The 21,662-nt window shown below is 41.6% G+C and overlaps 2 protein-coding genes and 1 long non-coding RNA gene across 4 annotated transcripts; 1 reads left to right on the top strand and 2 right to left on the bottom strand.

Moving 5' to 3' along the window:
- The first annotated feature begins 266 nt into the window (after positions 1-266).
- Positions 267-3,110, top strand: LOC145160908 (Zn-dependent exopeptidases superfamily protein). Its single transcript, XM_079080282.1, has 10 exons — positions 267-548; positions 723-810; positions 982-1,117; positions 1,210-1,482; positions 1,590-1,725; positions 1,799-2,035; positions 2,129-2,261; positions 2,341-2,522; positions 2,614-2,726; positions 2,805-3,110. The coding sequence occupies exons 1-10, from the start codon at positions 351-353 to the stop codon at positions 2,908-2,910; spliced, it is 1,602 nt and encodes a 533-aa protein (XP_078936408.1). The 5' UTR covers positions 267-350; the 3' UTR covers positions 2,911-3,110.
- LOC145160909 (uncharacterized) lies at positions 2,793-3,679 on the bottom strand. Its single transcript, XR_013738268.1, has 2 exons — positions 3,569-3,679; positions 2,793-3,367 (listed from the first exon to the last, which is right to left on the bottom strand). It is a non-coding gene; the product is annotated as an uncharacterized LOC145160909 (long non-coding RNA).
- A 3,140-nt stretch (positions 3,680-6,819) lies between these two features.
- On the bottom strand, positions 6,820-10,081 carry LOC145160907 (uncharacterized). Of its 2 annotated transcripts, none has more exons than XM_079080280.1 (5): positions 9,533-10,081; positions 8,085-8,778; positions 7,617-7,980; positions 7,207-7,533; positions 6,820-7,111 (listed from the first exon to the last, which is right to left on the bottom strand). In XM_079080280.1, the coding sequence occupies exons 1-4, from the start codon at positions 9,822-9,824 to the stop codon at positions 7,483-7,485; spliced, it is 1,401 nt and encodes a 466-aa protein (XP_078936406.1). In that variant the 5' UTR covers positions 9,825-10,081; the 3' UTR covers positions 6,820-7,111; positions 7,207-7,482. The 2 variants fall into 2 exon arrangements, with proteins under 2 accessions (XP_078936406.1, XP_078936407.1); XM_079080281.1 differs by having other exon boundaries at positions 6,820-7,108.
- Between the last annotated feature and the right edge of the window lie 11,581 nt (positions 10,082-21,662).

The following is a 21,662-nucleotide window of genomic DNA, read 5'->3' as shown; positions in this document are numbered from 1 at the left end:
TTACAAACTCATCCCTACATTTCCCTCTCTTGAAAAAAAAAAGGTATTGGTTTATTGCTATCATAACGAGTCTAATAAATCAGAAGTGACAGTTTGCTTATGGAGAGACAATAAAGAAAAGTAAATTACATTTTGGGTCGAGTATAGTTGGTATTTTTATTTTTGGTCTCAGAATGTTATTTTTTATAAATTTAATCATTTTGTAGGGGTTTTTTGGTAACGTTTGGGTGGGTGTTCATAGAGAGTGTTATTAGCTACGTCACTCTCTGACTCTTGGTAACTTATCTTAAAACGATATTGACATGTAAATTCCCTTCAGGGACTCGGAGACTTCGTTGAATCTTTCATCAATGGCAGCCATCGCTCGATTCCATATCCTCCAACAGTCGTCTTCAGTTCTGAAACCCACTGCAATCTCATCCAAATATCCTCATCAATCTTCTTCGCCGCCCTTCTATTGTAACCCTAATTTCTTTCGAAACAACAGCCATATACGCAAGCTTCATTTCACTCCATCACTCTGCGCCAATTCGAGCCCGAATCCTGAGGTCTCCTCTCTAGAATCATAACCTTACATCTACATCTCTATATGATGTTTCTATATGATGATGTATATGTCTGCGCCCATTCACGTTTTTGTTTTTCAAATTGACAGTTGGAGGTCAAAAGTGCAATTTTTATTATTTTGTAGTTCATTCTGATGTAGGAGTGTTTCTGTGCAGAATTCCTCTGCCAGCGGACCAAGTGGTTCAATAGTTGGTGATCTTCTGGATTATCTCAACGAGTCTTGGACTCAGTTTCATGCCACAGGTATGCAAATATAATGCTGTTGCTTGACATTGTGTCACATACATAGTTTTACTTGCAACTGTATGTGAAAATGATTGCTAAGAACTTGACAGTGATTCCAGGTTTATGTGTTACTGTTTAGAAAAGGTTCTACTATATCATTATCTTATTTATCTCCATCTGAATCTATAGCTGAAGCAAAACGACAATTAGTTGCTGCTGGATTTCATCTTCTCAGTGAGAATGATGAATGGGAGCTTAAACCTGGTGGACGTTATATCTTCACTCGCAATATGTCCTGTCTGGTTGCTTTTGCTATTGGAGAAAAGTGAGTCACCATAATCTTGTTTCAATATCACATCTTCACTTTGCTGTGTTAACATTTTGATTATTTAATGCTCCAAATCAGTAGTTTTTCAGGTACTCTGTTGGCAATGGTTTTCACGTAATTGCTGCACACACAGATAGCCCTTGTCTGAAACTAAAACCGAAGTCTGCATTGTCCAAATCCAATTATCTTATGGTGAATGTACAAACTTATGGTGGTGGATTATGGCATACTTGGTTTGACAGAGATTTAAGTGTAGCTGGAAGGGTCATAGTCAGAAATGGTGATGGCTCCTTTCTACACAAACTAGTCAAAGTCAAAAGGCCTCTGTTACGTGTCCCTACTCTTGCTATCCATCTTGACCGGTTTGTTTCCTATTAATGGTTGAGATCATTGTATGTATTAATTATTATACAACTGTTTTATAGTTTTTATTATCTGAATTTTCATCTATTGTTTTGGTTATATATAGTACTGTGAACAAGGATGGTTTCAAGCCAAACTTGGAGACTCACCTCAACCCCTTGTTGGCAACAAAACACGACGATGCTTCTGTTGACATAAAAGACAAAAATAATAAAGATTCTCATCATCCTCTACTTATGCAGGTAATCTTTAAAAAATCATGTTTTTTTTCTTTTGTATCATCCATGACATTCTTTTCGTATTTCTTAATTTTAGATTCTATCAGATGAATTGGGATGTGAAATTGATGACATAGCAAGCATTGAGCTGAACATTTGTGATACACAACCTAGCTGCCTTGGAGGTGCAAACAACGAGTTCATATTTTCTGGAAGATTAGATAATCTTGCTTCAAGTTTTTGTGCACTTAAAGCTCTTGTTGACTCATCTGGACCGAAAGATCTATCAGATGAACACGCAATTAGAATGGTTGCACTTTTTGATAATGAAGAGGTACTTAAAATTCTGAAATGTGACATTTTATATCAGTTTAATGCAAATATATTATACACCAATGATTTCTGTTATATAATATTGTGTATATAGGTTGGTTCCGAGTCAATGCAAGGTGCTGGAGCACCAACAATGTTTCAAGCTATGAGGCGGATAATTGATTGTTTGGCTAATCAGTGTGTCAGGGAGGGTGTCTTTGAGCGTGCAATTCGTCAATCGTTTCTTGGTTTGTATAAGTTGTGAAAGCTTTTGTGTCAATATAATTTTTACATTTCTTTAAAAGATTTTGGTTTATGTTGTTGAAGTTTCTGCTGACATGGCTCATGGAGTTCACCCTAATTTTATGGAAAAGCATGAAGAACACCATCGCCCAGAATTGCACAAAGGTCTTGTGATAAAGCACAATGCAAACCAACGATATGCTACAAGTGGAATTACAGCTTTTCTTTTTAAAGAAGTTGCTAAAATCCATAGCCTTCCAACTCAGGTGAGACTGTGTTTTGTAAATTTAGTGTGATTAATGTTTTTTTTATATTATTTGCTAATAAAAGGGTTTTATTTGATTTTATAATATGCAGGATTTTGTGGTAAGAAATGATATGGGATGTGGGTCGACTATTGGTCCTATACTTGCTTCTGGAATTGGTATCCGAACAGTTGATTGTGGCATTCCTCAGCTTTCCATGCACAGGTGTTAAATTTGGTTTATTTTTTTATTGGAATTTCTCGCTCTTTTTTTTTTTAATCTTTTTTTATAAAAAAATTGCAGTGTAAGAGAGATATGCGGAAAGGAAGACATAGATATTGCCTACAACCATTTCAAGGCATTTTACCAAACATTCTCAAGTGTAGACCGAAAATTGAATGTGGACTAATTATAATTAGTAAGACATTTCTACATTCTTTTAATAGTCAGTTGAACTGTATTTTTTTCAATTTGGAGAGTAAACATTAAGTTTTGGATTTGATGATAAATTTAAAATTCCTGATGGGATGTATGGTATGGTATGGTATGGTATGGTATGTATGGCACATGAAACATGAAGAAATACATATAATTTTTTTGATTCTCTAATCCAGTCCTTTGGTTTTAGTGGATTTGTTCTTCTCGTTTTGTGAACTGGAAGAACCGAGTTGGAGGTCGAGTTGAGGTTTTTGAGTGCAGTTAGGATCACTGAGTTTCTGTTTCAACTCAGTCAGTAGGGCTCGATTCTCCTTGTCCAGCTGTTGAGCTCTCTTTCTTAACTTCTCGTTCTCTTGAATGATTCTGCAGTTTCTCAGATACAACTCCGAGTTTAACTTTTCCATCTCTGTAGCCTTTCTTCTCCCCCCCTAAAAAACCAAGCTCAATCATGTGTATCAAATGTCTAAAGTACCCTTTAAAAGATGTGGCGGAATGTTTTTTCTCTTTTCTCTTTAAAATGACATTACAAATCTGGCAAGCGTCTAGATTGTGCAAAAAAGAAAAAAAGATCTAAAACTCGTATAATAATCACAGAACATGTATAATAATATGATTTTTGTGTGGATTACCTGTGTGTGTATGTGAGCCTTGTATAGGTGGTGGTGGCTGGAGGGGTGTTTATGGAAGAAAAATTAATGGGGTGGTTTGTATATATATAGATGCATAAAGTATAAGTTAGGGGGTTAAGAGATAAAACGAAGAAAAAAAGCATGAAGGGTCACATGAAACATACATTAAGTCTTTATGTGGAAAGCAACTTTCTTTCTTAAAAAAAAACATCCTTCTTTGCTAACTGTCCATGAAAAATGGAACTTCCTTTTATCAAAAGACATCTGAAATTCCGAATGACAAGATAAATATGTGATTTTTTAACATCTACCCTAAGGCACATATAAAAATCATTATTATGGGAATATTTCCATTGAAAAATGTATATGGAATATTTCCCAATGGAAAATGTGAAAATGCATTAATTATGGAAATTATTTATTAGAATTAATGCATTTTACATTTTCTAATGGAAACATTCTTCTTAATTAATGCTCCTTATGTATACTCTTAAAGCAAGTGTTAGAAAATCTCTTTAAATAGCAAACAAATTATGATTTGAGTCAAAATCAATATGGGTATATTATTATTAGTAAGTCCAACTTATGATTATACTAACGAAGGAAATATTGTATTTTGGCTTGAACAAAGTGAGAATTATGCTAATTCATTTTTGTCTTAAAAAAGTTATGCATTTTATATGTTTGCAAATATTATTATTTTAAATGATCGGTTATTTGTTAAACACAAGTTGTAACTAAAATAACAGAATTTGAAAGAGGGATAAAAGTTGAGGTAGACGTGTATGTTGTTTGTTTGTTTGTCATGATTGATTATGGAAGAAAAGGCTATTCTTAAGGGAGCTTTTTTGTGGGTAGATCAAAAGAGCAATTTAATTGGAATGATAAAACATGTTTTTAATGATTTCACAACTTATTAGTGCATACAACTGATGATCGTTTGTTTCATGTATCATATTTATTGATTTCTCTGACTTATATAAACCTTATTTTGTTATTAATATTAGTTTTTTTTATAAAACAAACTGTTTATATTTTGTATAATTTTAAAAATAGTAAAAAGGGGATGTAAATTGAAAACATTTATATATATATATATATATATATATATATATATATATATATATATATATATATATATATATATATAGTTTGCATAAACTAGTTTTTAGTTGTATTAAGTTGAAATGTTGATGGAGTTATCTAAGGGCCTTATTGTTCTTGAAGAAATTGTTAGCGTCCTACACAAAGAATTTCTAAACTCAGTCACTTTGTTAAAGCTAGACGCACTCTCTTTTAGTTTTGGGGATATAACTGAAATTGGATAGCGTGTGAGATTTTTGTAACCGTTATACAAAGATTGTGATAATAACCATCAAGTGTTTTATGCTTTAGAAAATATAACACTCGAAAATGTGATATATGTCATGTTGAAACAAGACGGTTATGTCAAGAGGAGTTCAAGGACTTATGACCTGATAAACAAAAGAAATACTGATTAAATCACGCAGATTAATCGAGACCGCATGTGAAATGTGGGAGGATTGTCCAAGTTCTTTCTAGTACTCTGAAGAAATTATGTGATGTATCATTAATATGAACTCTTTTATAGTTAGAAAGCAGAATATAATGATTGTAATGTCTAATTCCCAGTATAATGATGGTAAAAAGTTTATTTCTCGAAAAAGGATATACTGTAAAAAGTTTATCGCGAAAAATGATATACTGTAACCGACTCATGTAATGATTGTAACGTCTAATCTTTTGTATAATGATGGTTGCAATTTTATCATGTAAAAGAGTATACTCTAACCGACTTATTTAAGTTTGTGTTCTTGTTTGTTGGTTTTAACAATTAAACCCCATACACAAAACCAAAAGTAGGCGAAAGCTTCTTTTTAAGGTGTGTGATTTGCAAAATGTTTATCCGAACTAAGAGCTTTAAAACAAGGCCATGACCTCAAGAAAATATTAGGAAAAGAATTTTAAGGAGGTTTAGACCTAATATTCCATGCATGTACTTCATAATTGGTTTTCCATTTACCAAAGGGTTTATAGTCAGACGGTATCAAATGTTGATGGAAAGTTGTTCATCGGCTAAAGATTGAAGGTTCAAGTCTTGTTGAAAACAAAATAAATAGTTTAAAAATAATGTCAGAAATGTATGTTTGTAGTTCTACAAAAATAGTTCCCATTGAGCACTATTGGAAACACCTTTTGTGTAGGTTCGTTTGAAATAATATTATAAATTGTTTTTCAAAGGTCTTGAAACCCGTTTAATTAAATTGCAAAAGTATCAAAACTTCAAAACTTTTAACAAATAAAGTATGTTGTGAAAAATATGATACGTAGCCTATAACACTTCATAAAAGAGACCAAGTATTTAACACATTTAATATAATTTAAAACATAAATAATCCTTCTATAATGTTTAAGGTAACTCCTCAAATTCCAAAATTAACACTATTGATCTGGTACTAACTTGGAACACATGCCAAACAACTCCTAATGTAATAAAGACTTTGTTTTCCAAATATAAAAAGGCATACTTCTTTTAACGTTTTATATGAAAAGATCCATTAGTATGGCACACTAAACATTTTAATTTTAGCACTTTATGTTGCAAGTTATTTGGCATTATTGTTAAATAATATTAAAAACTTTATTTTTCAAGTTGTAAAACGCAATTACTCTTTTTGATATTTTAAAGGCATAACATGTGGTAAAACGCAATTTTAGCACTTTATGTTGCAAGTTATTTGGCACATACATCCTTTTGTGTTGCGCTTTTCAGGATCACTCGCCAATTTGACCCCAAATGTCCCCTTTCCTCGATCAATAACCTTCAAATACTTTGGTTTCTAATTCAACCAAAAGATCTCACCCCTACAAATACACATCCAACATAGGTAAATGGTAAAGATTATATGGCAAGAAGCCACCAAACAACTATATATCCGTTTTGACGACTTTTTTCACTAAAAGACAACAAATACAGTCACTAAGCCTTGTTTACTAAACCGTCTTAACCAAACACACAAGTCCGGTGTATCTATAACCTTAACTTCTTAACCAAATATTGTCAAGATCTGACCCAGCCTCTTTTCAAATCCAGTAAGAGTCGTATCAAAGGCTAAAAGTAAGACTGAATCAAAAGCTATAAAAAGACATATCAAACAGCACCTAAGTCTTAAGTAGGTCCTATATTGATGGGCCTTTTAACCGTATGTGCACTTGTAACTAGGACAAACTTTGAATGCCAATATTTTTGTTTAGAAAGCAATAATGCAGAAGTTTGAGTCGAAATAGAAAAACCATAAAAAGTGACATACATGCAAGAAATACAAGTTTAAAACTTCGAAACACAAATTTGTACATACTGCTGTCAATTTTTCTAACAAAAGAGTGAGATAAAGACTGGAGCCATTTTTTCTTTTTCTTTTTTCTGCAAGAATCCACCAACCAAAAGCAAACAAACAAACCCACCCCGACTTCCCTTTCATTTGTAATGCTGTCTCCGCCTTCTTTGCTTCTATAGTGCTGCTGTAACAATCGCATCAACAGTAATTTAGTAATGATTTAATACAAAGCAAAATAATACAGCATAAAAGATGTGAAAGAAAGAAAGAAAGAAGTACCTTCGGTTGGAAGAAAAGACTACATTCACAGCTCCTGTATACTCTTTCCTGATATATCATTTTTTGTTGTCATCAATGACTGACAACAAATGAAATACTTGGGACCAATGACTGAGCTTCCATAAACAAACAATCATGAAGCTCTCAAAACTGAGATTGATGACATGGACCCATGTCCATCCACTCAACCTCAGTATATTATGCCTGCACCTCTGCCACATCAGATAAATCCTATCGACATGCTCTCTGACAGGGTGCAGGCATGGCCCACGCCCCTCACCGGGGCCGGGCTATTCCAAAACTTGCATCAGATTGCTGCTGTTGTGTCTGCAACACACACAGGTGTCACTCACTTAATCAAAGAAAATAGTCATTTAAATAAAAGATTTAGAAAAAAAAATCTTTCGTACTTGTGTGTAGTGTTGAACCTGTTCACGAGGATGAATGAAAGTCACCCCAGGTCGCTGACATGGATACTGCATATATAATGCAGAAGCAGAATGAGGGGAAGCATGGTTAGGGTTAGGACTATATGGAGTCATCATTGCATCTGGAGGTCTATAACCAATTCCTGCAGGTGAAGATGGTGGAACCCACGGTCCAGGTAGATGCTGACTCAGCGCATGAGATTGATGTTCAGCTGAAATAGGCGATCTATGTGCCGAACCAAGCTGAGGAAACTCAGTATTGTAGTTCAAAACCGGTGTATACATCGGCTGTATCTGATAATTCCCCCCGTTAAACCCAAACCCTGGATCAAATCTTTGAGCATATCTGAAATTTAAAAATAAAAATATTATATTTTTTTTTAATACAAAAAACTTTTACAATGTCTATACAAAAAAAGAGAGAGAAAGATGGAGATGAAATGAGAGAACCTGTCATAGTTTCTGTCATAATCAGGATCCTTACGTTCAACTTCACGATCACGAAAGATTGCCACTCTACTATTACTTCTTGACCTAACAATCGGCTCCCTTTCTGTCCTACTACTTCTACCTGGTCTACTACTGCCAGCTGTCGAATCAACTGAAGATCTCCCTATCGCCACATCACCTGGAACAGAAACTTCTTCTATTTTTATATGCTGGAAAACTTCTTGTACCCTTGGGCTTGGCTCATTCTCCTGTTTCCCACTAGAACTTGAGCTAGAGCTAAAGATTCTTGCACGTGCTCGGTTATACTCTTCTTTTCTTTCCTCCACGCTTTTTAAACTGTTGTTTTTTAAGGAATTTGAGTTTGATCCACCCGAGTTTTGTGATCGTTTGTTGGGCCTTTGTTTGATTGCAACTTTCACAGCATTGGTGGGAAGGTCTTCTGTTGGGATACTTACAGGGATGTCTGCTAGACGGATTGGAGGGAGGCAGCATTCGGATGTTTTGCGTACGATGATTCTGGATCCAGAACCATCCGGAAGGGTGTTGTCTAGTAGAACCATGGACTGGAGGGAATAGTGTTGGGCCACTCGGTGTGCTGCTAACCGCAGATATGAAGTGGGCAATTGTTGGAATTCCATCTGTTGTTGTGAAGGATCTCTTATGAACTTCTCCACATCTTGCTCCATTCGTAGTACTGAAAACAAAATTACAGTAATTGTTTCAGCACTTCTTCTAAAGATTACAACAAAAGAGGGGCAACATATATACAAGTAAACAACGGAACTAAAGGGCAACATATATTCACATAGAAGCTACGCCCAACATTGGTTGTAAGTTTGATTGATGCTGTTTACAATAATTTGATTAAAACAACCACAATCACGAAGACAGGGTAGTTAAAAAGATGTTTGATTCAAAGGTTTTTTTTTTGACCTTTCAAGAATGAAACAGGTAAAGTACGATATGATTTGTGTCAACTAGTTTTGAGCTTTGTCTGTAATCATCATTCATTGAGCAATGGGTAAGATCTAGTCATATGACATTACAATGTGGCACAGATGATGAGTAAACTTGTTAATCACACATCGACTACAAACACCAAGTGAGCAAAGCATAACTTCTGTTTTGCTTTTATTGTATCTTCATTTCTAAAATTCTGCCACTATTCAGTTCGGTTTAAACCTGACAAATGTTCACATTAATTTCATTGAAGATTGAACCGATTATAGGACAAACATTAGGGGTTGACCTAATCTTCACGCTATGTAAGAGAGTCCAATTTGAGCCTCCTGAGAGAGGCTAGCACCAAAATATCGAGTTACGTTTTCCATTCTATGGTGTTCTTAGTTGCAATCTATCCCTTTTAAGAACAATTACATACAACAGATGATAAATTTGCCTTCGTAAAGACCACATAAAAACAGTAAACGTCAAAAAAAGAGACAGACCTGAAAGGCGCTCCCTAGGGTTTTGCAAAGCTTCGCGAAGGAACTGATCGACAGAATTTACCAAATTCTCCAACACACCGCCCGAAGAAGACCTAATCGGAGTTGAAGAAGCAGAAGCAAACTCCGAAGGAGGAAGAGGAGGAGAAGAAGTAGTAGTAGTAGTCGAATCGGAGTTGTTGTCCCGCTTGGACGAGAGCATCAACCTGCTCATAGTGGCGTCTAAGTCGGCGACCTCCCATGAATCTGGTGGAGCTGGTCCAACTCCTCCGAGATCGTCTATTGAGCCCGCCATGGCGGCGGTGACGGTGTTGGTAGAGGAGCGATTGATGATGATTCAAGGATTGACTGTAGAAGAAGTTATCATCAAAAAATTGATGATGATGGTAGTGATCTCAGGTTCTTCGAGATCGGAGAAGAAACCCTAGATTGGAAGGTTTTGATCGATTTCATGAGAGGGACGATGGAGATGGAAAGATGAATCGAAGAGAGAGCCAAAGAAGATGATAGGGTTTGACGATGGAAAGAGTGCGCCTTCGGTCGCACGTGTCGTGTACCTCTCTTACATCTCATCATGCTTATAAGGAATTGCAGTTACGCCAACTAACTTATTTTTATTACAAACAGTGCCCTCAATTTATAAAAGCTACCATTAACATCCCTAACTTTAAGCAAACTATTCACACGATAAATGGTTGAAGTGTGTAGTGGCTCAAAAAATAAAAAAAAAATAAAAAAATAAAAAAAATTGCAAACTTGGTCCGTTGGTTAGTAAAAAAATATGGATAAGAGCTCATTTTTTGAATTTGTATGGATGGTTTAAAATAATATATTTTTGTTGTTAGGGGAAAGGAGGCTTGTGCCACTAAGGGGTTGCCGTTTATTCAAGTGACGGGGCAAATACCCTATTAAATGAATCTAATTCAAGCTTATCCTCTAAAGTGGCTTCTCGCTTATCCCCATTTGGGAATGAGGAGATCTGACGTCAAGTGCAGGAATTGTTGTCGAAGGGGCGGAAGAGTCTCAGTCAGTGTTCAACGCCTACTTGACTAGCTCAAAAGGAGGCAATTGGAGTGTGTAGATGGGCTTTGAAGCAGGGCTGGAAATTATGGGGCAGTTGTGCGTTCCTATAAAACGTCCGACAAAGAAAGCCGACCCGGACATCGGAAAAAGCGTAAGGAATAAAGTTAGTGGCATCTTGATTCAGTGATGGGATTTCTCCTACTCCAGTAAATCAGTTTACAATCGCTCCGGTCACACTGCACCTTAGAGCTTTAACGGGCCTTTAGGCTAATGATAGATTGCCTGATAGACGAATTTGTCGACCTCCAATGCTCTAATAAGCTATCTTTCTCCATGGGCTTCTCCGCTAACAACCAGTCCTGCAACCCGACCGGTTGGACAAGAAGAGCTTCCCTTCCTGGTCCTTGATCCTAGTTACTAGCCTTCAAGGCCGACTGCAATTCAAGGTGGTACGAGCTAGTGCGAACTAACTACTTTAATCCACCCCTCATTTGTATTCATTTCCTGACCTTCAATCAAAGGAGTCTTTGTCAAACATAAAAAGATTGTTTTGTCCTTTTAATTTCTTTTTTATATTATTTTTATGTTTTCTAGATATTAGAATAATAATAAAATATGAAATCTCTCACACACACACACACACACACTCTCTCTCTCATTATTTTATTCTTCTGCAACTCAAACCACTCACATTAACAGATACAAACACTAAAAATACACAAAAAAATTACATACACACATACTGTAACGACGTAAATTTCCAAAACAATTTTTCATTTTAAAAACATACTCTCATTCATAAAATATCATAGTAATCCAATGTAACACATGTTATCTCAATAAACAAATCCCAAGATCCTCAAATACATAAATCCTCTCAGTGTGTACGGATCATGTCGGCGCCTTCCTGCGATCCTCGCTAGTACCTGAAACACATAACACAACAACTGTAAGCATAAATGCTTAGTGAGTTCCCCAAAATACCACATGCAACACATACGCCACTCGAGGCTACAATACGACCCTCCGGTCGATGTGTCTCAGCGGGACCCTCCAGTCCCGTAGCTCGTTTGACCCTCTGGTCCGGTCATAGCTCGTCGTACCCTTCGGTTCAGTCTGTGTCGTTGGACCCTTCGGTCCGGTCTATATCGTTGGGCCCTCCGGCCCGATCTGTTCAACACATAGCATACATACAACACAATGCACATAACTCATATATATACACATAGCATACAAGACCCTCTAGTCTACATATAAATACCACTCTAGATAATGTATAGTGAGAAGACTCACCTCAATGAAATCGGATAAACTCTCGTGCTCAACGTCCCGACTTAGCCTCCTCCTATTATTCAGATAACATCCCCGATCAATATTCACTCATGATCTCATCTCTACAGATTGGGTAGAAGGTCATTTTACCCTTCCCTGAACTCTCCTGAATCAGTCTTGACCAGAACCCTAAAGTCAACGAAAGTCAACGGTCAACTTTGACCCGACTCGTCGAGTACACAAGGGCGACTCGGCGAGTCCATGCGGGTCCTCTGAATCCTTTCAGCCTCTCTTGGCTCGTCGATTCATCCTTCCACTCGACGGGTTACACCTGTCACGAATCGCGGGGCAACCCCGACTCGACTCGTCGAGTCCACTTATGGACTCGGCGAGTTGCCTCCATGTTCATCCTCAAATGACCTCCTAAGGTCAGATCTGTTTCCCTAACTATCAGATCTACCCTTCAAATGTTCAAATGTCACGTAAAGGTGCAACCTTTACGTGCATGCAACCCACAACAAGTCATAAATGGAGAAATAACTCTAAAAATGGCAACCTAGTCCCCAATCTTTCATTTGCTTGCATAAAGTTGAGGGATAGTGACTCTATGGACCTCTCATGGTCCAGATCTGATGCTATTAACACAAAGGGGGCCTCATACTCACTAGATCTTACATAAAATGGAGGTAAAACCCTAAAATCATGAAATCTATCATATCAACACGAAATAGAAGGGATTATACCTCCAGAGATGAACTCTCAAGATGATTAGCCCAGATCCAAGCTCCTTTCACACTCTAGATGGGTGTTTCCTTCTTCCTTCTAGCAAAACTACACCAAAAGTGATGTATTAGCCTCTTCTTGCTCTCAACTCTCTCACTGCTCTCTCTAGGGTTTCTCTGGGGTGCATTGGCCGCAAATGGAGGCCATAAAGGCCTTTAAATAGGGCACAGGCCCGGGGATTTAGGGTTTCATTTTACAGCGCGGACTCGCCGAGTCCACGTATCTACTCGTCGAGTCCGGTGATTAATCCAGTCAAGAACTCGCGATCCTACTCGGCGAGTCTGAGCGTCTACTCGCCGAGTCCCTCCATAAAACCCAAAATAAATAACTAAAATAAGATACCTGAGAATCCGGATGTTACAATTCTCCCCCACTAGAGTCAGACTTCGCCCTCGAAGTCTTGCCCCGCAAACAACTCTGGATGCTGCTCCCGCATCTCCAACTCCGGCTCCCAAGTCAGCTCGGACCCTCTCCGATGTTGCCACTGTACCTGAACCAGGGGCACCTCCTTGTTCCTCAGAACCTTGATCTTCCGATCCAAAATCGCGATCGGTTTCTCAACATAATTCAACCTCGCATCTACCTGAATGTCCTCCAGCGGCACTACCGCTGACTCATCGGCTATACACTTCCTCAACTGAGACACAAGGAAGGTATCATGAATCTGGCTCAACTCCGCATGTAGCTCCAAACGATACGCTACCCTGCCCACTCTCGCGGTCACTCTGAACGGACCGATGTACCGGGGCCCCAGCTTGCCCCTCTTCCTGAACCGAATCACTCATTTCCAAGGAGACACCTTCAGGAGTACGAAGTCTCCCACCTGGAACTCAAGCTCGGATCGTCGCCTACCCGCATAACTATTCTGACGACTCTGAGCCGTCAATAACCTCTGTCTAACATGCTGTATCTGCTCTGTCGTCTGAAGCACTATCTCGGTGCTACCCATCACATGCTGCCCTACCTCTCCCCAGCAAATGGGAGTCCGACACCTCCTCCCATACAACAACTCGAAGGGAGGCATACCAATACTCGAATGATGGCTGTTGTTGTAGGAAAACTCAACCAACGGCAAGTACGTGTCCCAACTTCCCCCGAAGTCCAACACACATGCTCGAAGCATATCCTCGAGTGTCTGAATCGTCCGCTCACTCTGTCCTTCTATCTGGGGGTGGTAGGCGGTACTGAAATGCAACCTCGTACCCAACTCCTCGTGGAACTTCTTCCAGAACCTGGAAGTGAAACGTACATCTCGATCTGACACAATCGAGATCGGCACCCCATGCCGCGATACCACCTCCCTCACATACAACTCTGCCAGCCTCTCAGCATAAGAGCTCTCACTGATAGCAAGAAAATGCGCGCTCTTCGTCAGCCGGTCGACGATCACCCAAATTGCGTCGACACCCCGTGCGGTCCTCGGCAATTTGGTGATGAAATCCATAGAAATCTGTTCCCACTTCCATTGGGGAACCTCAAGTGGCTGCAACTTGCCATGCGGACGTTGGTGCTCGGCCTTAACCCTGCGACAGGTCAAGCACCTTTCAACAAACCATGCTACATCCCTCTTCATACAGGGCCACCAATAGTCCCTTTTCAGGTCCAAATACATCTTAGTGGCCCCGGGATGGATCGAGAACCTCGATTGGTGCGCCTCCTCCATCAAAGTGGTGCGCGTCCCGCCTGCATACGACACCCAAATCCGACCCTGAAAGGTCATCAGCCCACGACTATCGGTAACAAACTCAGGTACCTGCCCAATCACCCGCTCTCTCTTGCGGTTCTCCGGTCTCACGGCCTCTGCCTGGGCCTCCCGAATGGTGTCCAACACCGGAGTCATCACTGTCAATCGCATACAAGTCTCTCGAATCGGGGCACTCTCCGCCCCTGTGACTCAGCGCATCAGCTACAACATTAGCTTTGCCCGGGTGGTACAGGATCTCACAATCGTAATCCTTTACCACATCCAACCATCTCCTCTGGCGCATATTCAGGTTGGGCTGATCCATCAGATACTTCAAACTCTTGTGGTCCGTGTATATGGTACACCGAACCCCATACAGGTAATGACGCCAAATCTTGAGGGCGAACACCACTGCCCCCAACTCCAGATCGTGGGTGGGATACCTCGTCTCATGAGGCTTCAGCTGCCTCGATGCATACGCTATCACATGCCCTCTCTGCATAAGCACCGCACCCAACCCTGATATCGATGTGTCGCAGTACACCACAAAATCCTCCATTCCCTCTAGAAGGGATAACACCGGGGCTTCGCACAACCTCTGGCGAAGAGTCTCAAACGAGGCCTGCTGCTCAGGACCGCATGAAAAAGTAACGCCCTTCCGGGTCAACCTGGTGAGAGGCACGGCGATCTTGGAGAAATCTTTAATAAATCTCCTATAATAGCCGACCAACCCCAAGAAACTCCTGATCTCGGTGGGGGATCTAGGCACCTCCCAACTCATCACCGCCTCAATCTTAGCCAGATCGACCAATATCCCATTCTGATTAACGAGATGTCCCAGGAACTGGACCTCTCGTAACCAGAAATCACACTTGGAGAATTTGGCGTAAAGTCTCTCCGATCTCAGAACTCTAAGGATCTCCCTCAAATGCTCCTCATGCTACTCTCTGGATCTCGAATACACCAATATGTCATCGATGAACACGATCACCGATCGATCCAACATCGGCCTACACACCCTGTTCATGAGATCCATGAACGCTGTCGGTGCATTGGTGAGCCCGAAAGGCATCACCACGAACTCGTAATGCCCGTAACGAGTCCTGAATGTCGTCTTCTGGACATCCTCATCACGCACTCTCATCTGATGATATCCATACCTCAGATCAATCTTGGAGAACCAAGACGCTCCCTGCAACTGATCAAACAGATCATCAATCCTCGGCAGTGGGTAACGGTTCTTGACCGTTAACTTGTTCAACTCCCGGTAATCAATGCACATCCGGTGTGAACCATCCTTTTTCTTGACAAAAAGAGCTACTCGGTCTGATAAATCCCTTCCCCAACAACTCCTGAAGCTGTGAGGATAAATCCTACATCTCTGGTGGCGCAAGGCGATAGGGCGCCTTGGCGATAGGCGCCGCTCCCGGAACCAAATCGATGCGAAACTCCACCTGCCTCTCGGGAGGCACACCCGGCAACTCCTCGGGGAAAACGTACGGGAACTCACACACTATCGGCACATCATCAAAAGAACTAGGCTTCTCCGCTGCTACTCGTGTGTCCATCACGTAGGCCACAAACCCACTACAGCCCTGCTGTAGACTCTGCCTCGCTCTAGCAGCCGAACAAAATGCTGACCCTGAACGGGTACCCTCGCCGTACACCATAAGAACTCCCCCACTAGGGTCTCGTATGGTCACCAACTGTCGCTCGCAATCGATAACCACTCCAAACCTGCTCAACCAGTCCATGCCCACGATGACACAGACATCTCCCATCGCAATCGGGACCAAATCAATCGGAAACTCAACGCCGAAGATCTCGAGTACACATCCTCGGATCACATCAGTAGCATACATCGCTCGATCGTCGGCTATAGAAACTCGTAGAGGTCGACTCAACGCCTCTCGTTGAAGACTGATGTGCTGACTAAATGCTAATGACAAGAAAGATCGACTCGCACCCGAGTCGAATAACACCAACGCAGGTAGAGACTCACAAGAAAAGTACCTAAGCATAACATAATATAAGCACAAAATCTCAAACTCAAAATAGGTAAGTAAAAGAATACATACCGGCCACGACATCGGGCGCTGCGCGGACCTCCTCCGCTGTCAACTGGAAGGCTCTCCCGCGAGCCTTCGGTGTCTGGCCTTCGCTGGCCGGACCTCGATAGCTCTAGTAGCAGGTGTAGACCCTTGTGCTGATCCCTGTAGTAGTTGAGGGCACTCGGCCTTCCGATGGCCGGTCTGGTTGCAATGAAAGCAAACCGAGAATCCCTTGGGGCAATCCCTCGCGAAATGCCCCTCCTTCCCACATTTGTAACACATCCCAGCTCTGCACACCCCCTCGTAACTCTTGCCGCACTTCCCACAAGTGCGGCCCTTCGGACCCCCAGATCTCGAATCAGCGGGCTTTGCCCGCTTGGCTGCCGGCTGCGCCTGTGCCGGTCGCCTGTCCCTCCTCTGAGACTCGGCCTCCTCCCTGACCTGAGTCTCCAGCTCAATCTCTCTCTTCCGGGCATTTGCCTGAAGCTCGGCAAATGTCCGGTATGACGAGTTCGCCACAAACTCACGGATATCCCTCCTCAGTATGCTCAAGTACCGGCTCATACGTGCCTGCTCAGTCGACACGTGCTCAGGGCAAAACAACGCCCTCTCGTGAAACATCCTCGTAATCACCGTCACAGACTCGGTTCCCTGCTTGAGGGATAAGAACTCCTAGGCTAGACGTTCCCTCTCCACAGGATGAACATACTCATCTCGAAACATCGTGGTGAACCTCTCCCAGGTCACCGCAGTAAGCTCTGCCGTAGTGAAGTTTGTCGTCACAAACTTCCACCAATCCTTCGCTCCCAAGCGAAGCTGGTTAAGCGCAAACCTAACCCTCAGATGCTCCGGACACGAGCAGGTGTAGAAGCATCCCTCGATGTCAGAAATCCACCTCATCGCAGAAATCGGGTCCTGCGTCCTATCAAACTCTGGTGGCTTCGTGTTGCTGAACTCTCGGTACAGCAACGAGTCACCTCCCTGGGGCCTGGCAGCAGCGACAGCTGCGGTGGCCGCAGCAACAGCAGCCTCAGTAAGAGCAGGGTACCGCTCATCAAAAGTCTCGATCAGCGTGGTCTTGATAGACCCGAACATCTCTGGTATCTCAGCTCGAATGGCCTCAGCCACCTCCTCGTGAATCAACCTATGAATCTCCTCATCGCTGGTACCACTGCCTCCTGGGTGGTGGCGCGTCCCAACCATGATGTCTCTGAAATACAACACAAAAGAATCAGAGACTCGTTCGAGTATACTCGCACTCGATACTCAACCCTACTTGTTCTTTAGTACCCTGAGGATTCTTACTTGGACTGCTCACCGATCCGGTGTTTCCAGTAGTACGGGCCCTTATACTACCTTCCACAACGCATCGGTATTCACCCAAAGTCCTCCTCCTAGGATCCCAGATCACAAGTACTCTATATCTCACTAAACTCACGCTACTCTCTGGTAGACCACTCATAAGTTCCTCGCTGCTACCTACTTACTCTCAAAGTATCTCATAGTAGCAGTAACTCCTAGGCTAAGGCATCACAAATCAGGCCCACTCTAGTCCTAACCATGAATACCTAGCCTACTCTAGCATGCATAACATATCACATAATATCTCATAATACATAATGTAAGGGTATTTTGGGAAATCACCGTTCGGGCGCTGGCTGATCGTACACACTGCTCCGTTCCGCTTTTCTCAAAAGTCCTCTACTTTTTTGGAAAAATTGTTTCTTTTATGAAAAATTCTCTTAAATCCTCAGTTTGAGTTCAGATACGCCCGGAGGTGTATCCGAGTCTCTCAAACCAAGGCTCTGATACCAACTTGTAACGACGTAAATTTCCAAAACAATTTTTCATTTTAAAAACATACTCTCATTCATAAAATATCATAATAATCCAATGTAACACATGTTATCTCAATAAACAAATCCCAAGATCCTCAAATACATAAATCCTCTCAGTGTGTACGGATCATGCCGGTGCCTTCCCTCGATCCTCGCTACTACCTGAAACACATAACACAACAACTGTAAGCATAAATGCTTAGTGAGTTCCCCAAAATACCACATGCAACACATACGCCACTCGAGGCTACAATACGACCCTCCGGTCGATGTGTCTCAGCGGGACCCTCCAGTCCCGTAGCTCGTTGGACCCTCTGGTCCGGTCATAGCTCGTCGGACCCTTCGGTCCAGTCTGTTTCGTTGGACCCTTCGGTCCGATCTATATCGTTGGGCCCTCCGGCCCGGTCTGTTCAACACATAGCATACATACAACACAATGCACATAACTCATATATATATATATATATATATATATATATATATATACACACACACATAGCATACAAGACCCTCTGGTCTACACATAAATACCACTCTAGGTAATGTATAGTGAGAAGACTCACCTCAATGAAATCGGATAAACTCTCGTGCTCAACGTCCCGACTTAGCCTCCTCCTATTATTCAGATAACATCCCCGATCAATATTCACTCATGATCTCATCTCTACAGATTGGGTAGAAGGCCATTCTACCCTTCCCTGAACTCTCCTGAATCAGTCTTGACCAGAACCCTAAAGTCAACGAAAGTCAACGGTCAACTTTGACCCGACTCGTCGAGTGCACAAGGGCGACTCGGTGATTCCATGCGGGTCCTCTGAATCCTTTCAGCCTCTCTTGGCTCGTCGAGTCATCCTTCTACTCGACGGGTTACACCTGTCACGAATCGCAGGGCAACCCCGACTCGACTCGTCGAGTCCACTTATGGACTCGGCGAGTTGCCTCCATGTTCATCCTCAAATGACCTCCTAAGGTCAGATCTGCTTCCCTAACTATCAGATCTACCCTTCAAATGTTCAAATGTCACGTAAAGGTGCAACCTTGACGTGCATGCAACCCACAACAAGTCATAAATGGAGAAATAACTCTAAAAATGGCAACCTAGTCCCCAATCTTTCATTTTCTTGCATAAAGCTGAGGGATAGTGACTCTATGGACCTCTCATGGTCCAGATCTGATGCTATTAACACAAAGGGGGCCTCATACTCACTAGATCTTACATAAAATGGAGGTAAAAACCCTAAAATCATGAAATCTATCATATCAACACGAAATAGAAGGGATTATACCTCCAGAGATGAACTCTCAAGATGATTAGCCCAGATCCAAGCTCCCTTCACGCTCTAGATGGGTGTTTCCTTCTTCCTTCTAGCAAAACTACACCAAAAGTGATGTATTAGCCTCTTCTTGCTCTCAACTCTCTCACTGCTCTCTCTAGGGTTTCTCTGGGGTGCATTGGCCGCACATGGAGGCCATAAAGGCCTTTAAACAGGGCACAGGCCCGGGGATTTAGGATTTCACTTTACAGCGCGGACTCGCCGAGTCCACGTATCTACTCGTCGAGTCCGGTGATTAATCCAGTCAAGAACTCGCGATCCTACTCGGCGAGTCTGAGCATCTACTCGTCGAGTCCCTCCATAAAACCCAAAATAAATAACTAAAATAAGATACCTGGGAATCCGGATGTTACACATACTTTAGTAAAAAATCTTGAAGAATATATTACCGAACGTAAATAAATGGCTGAACGTGTTACCAAACCTAAATGATAGTTACAATAATAATAATAATAATGTCACAACTGACATTTTGCTAGGAAGTCCTATTCTCATGTAAACATTTTCCATTGTAAAAACTTGTACTCTAAGTGAATATTATGTTCTATGCTCGTTCAAATACACCTCATATGTTTAAATAAGGGTTGGAAGCCCTAGAAATCCCAATTCAAGTTCATTATGGACTAGGATTCTCTTATTGGGCCTAAGGGACCAATAAATCATCAATTCGACTATATTGGGCCCAAGAAACCCTAATTGGGTTCTAATTGGGCCCAATTCATCAATTTATAACACTTTGGGCCATTTGGGCCTAAAATGATTTATTCTACCTCCAATTGGCCATGGGAAGAGCTCCTGTGGAAGAGCTCAAGGAAATGTCATGGAACAAGAGCTGTGGAACCTCACGGTTCAAAACTCTGACATCGATGCATACATATCCAAGTTTAGCGAGTTGTCTCTTTTGTGTCCCAGAATGATCACGTCTGAAGGGAAGAAGATCGAGAGGTTTGTCTGGGGATTGACCGCACCAATCCAAGGGATTGATCACGTCTGTAGAGAGATGCACTGCACAAGATGCAATCGAAAGGGTCACACTGCAAGGTACTGCAGAACATATATGCAACAAAACCAACAGTCAAACGAAAAAACAACAACAACAACAACAACAACAACAACAACAATGATGGGGCCAGCTACACCTGCTATGGGTGTGGAGAAACCGGTCATTTCCGACGCAACTGCCCCAAAGCAAACAATCAAGGGGCAGGAACAGCAGGAAGAGTGTTAACAATGGGTCAAGGCGAAGCAGTGCAGGACCCAGCAGTTGTTGCTGGTACGTTCCTACTTAACGACTTGTACACATGCATCTTATTTGATAGTGGGGCGGAGCGAAGTTTCGTTAGTAATAAATTCAAACACTTACTAAATCAACAACCCCGGAAGCTCAACAAAGCCTTCACGGTGGAAATGGCTAATGGGAAAACTGAAACAACCAAATATATCTATGTAGGGTGCACATTAACACTAAACAACCACTCCTTTCCAATAAACTTGATGCCAATAAATATTAGGAGTTTTGATGTGATAATCGGCATGGATTGGTTAAGCCCCCACCATGTTGATATTATGTGTTGCGAGAAGGCCGTTCGCCTTCATCTCCCCAATCACGAAACCCTAATAATCTATGGTGATAAACCTGACGTAAATCTTCGCCTTATCTCGTGCATCAAGGCACAAAAGTGCCTACCCAAGAAGAACTACGCATTCCTCGCTCATGTGGTGGATAAAACCAAGGAATAAGTAAACATTCAAGATATTCCAGTGGCATGTGACTACCCGGATGTGTTTCCTGAAGATCTTCCAGGAATACACCGAAAAGGGCAAGTCGAATTTCGGATCGACCTCGTACCAGGAGCCAGTCCAATTGCCAAATCACCTTATAGGTTGGCTCCCGCAGGAATGCAAGAATTATCAAGCCAGCTAAGCGAACTCCTGGATAAAGGATTCATCAGGCCAAGCTTCTCACCATGGGGAGCTCTGATTCTTTTCGTCAAAAAGAAAGACAGATCCTTCAGGATGTGCATCGACTATAGGGAACTAAATAAGCTCACCATCAAAAAATTGGTACCCACTCCTTCGAATCGATGATCTATTTGACCAGCTCCAAGGAGCTAGTTATTTCTCAAAAATAGATCTGAGATCCGGTTA

Source organism: Lactuca virosa, chromosome 2 (genome assembly GCF_052849685.1).
Source record: "Lactuca virosa cultivar CGN04683 chromosome 2, Lactuca_virosa_CGN04683_v6, whole genome shotgun sequence".
In the NCBI taxonomy this organism is placed as follows: Eukaryota; Viridiplantae; Streptophyta; class Magnoliopsida; order Asterales; family Asteraceae; genus Lactuca; species Lactuca virosa.
The sequence above is the reverse complement of the archived record's forward strand: the minus strand, read 5'-3'. Positions and strand labels throughout refer to the sequence as shown.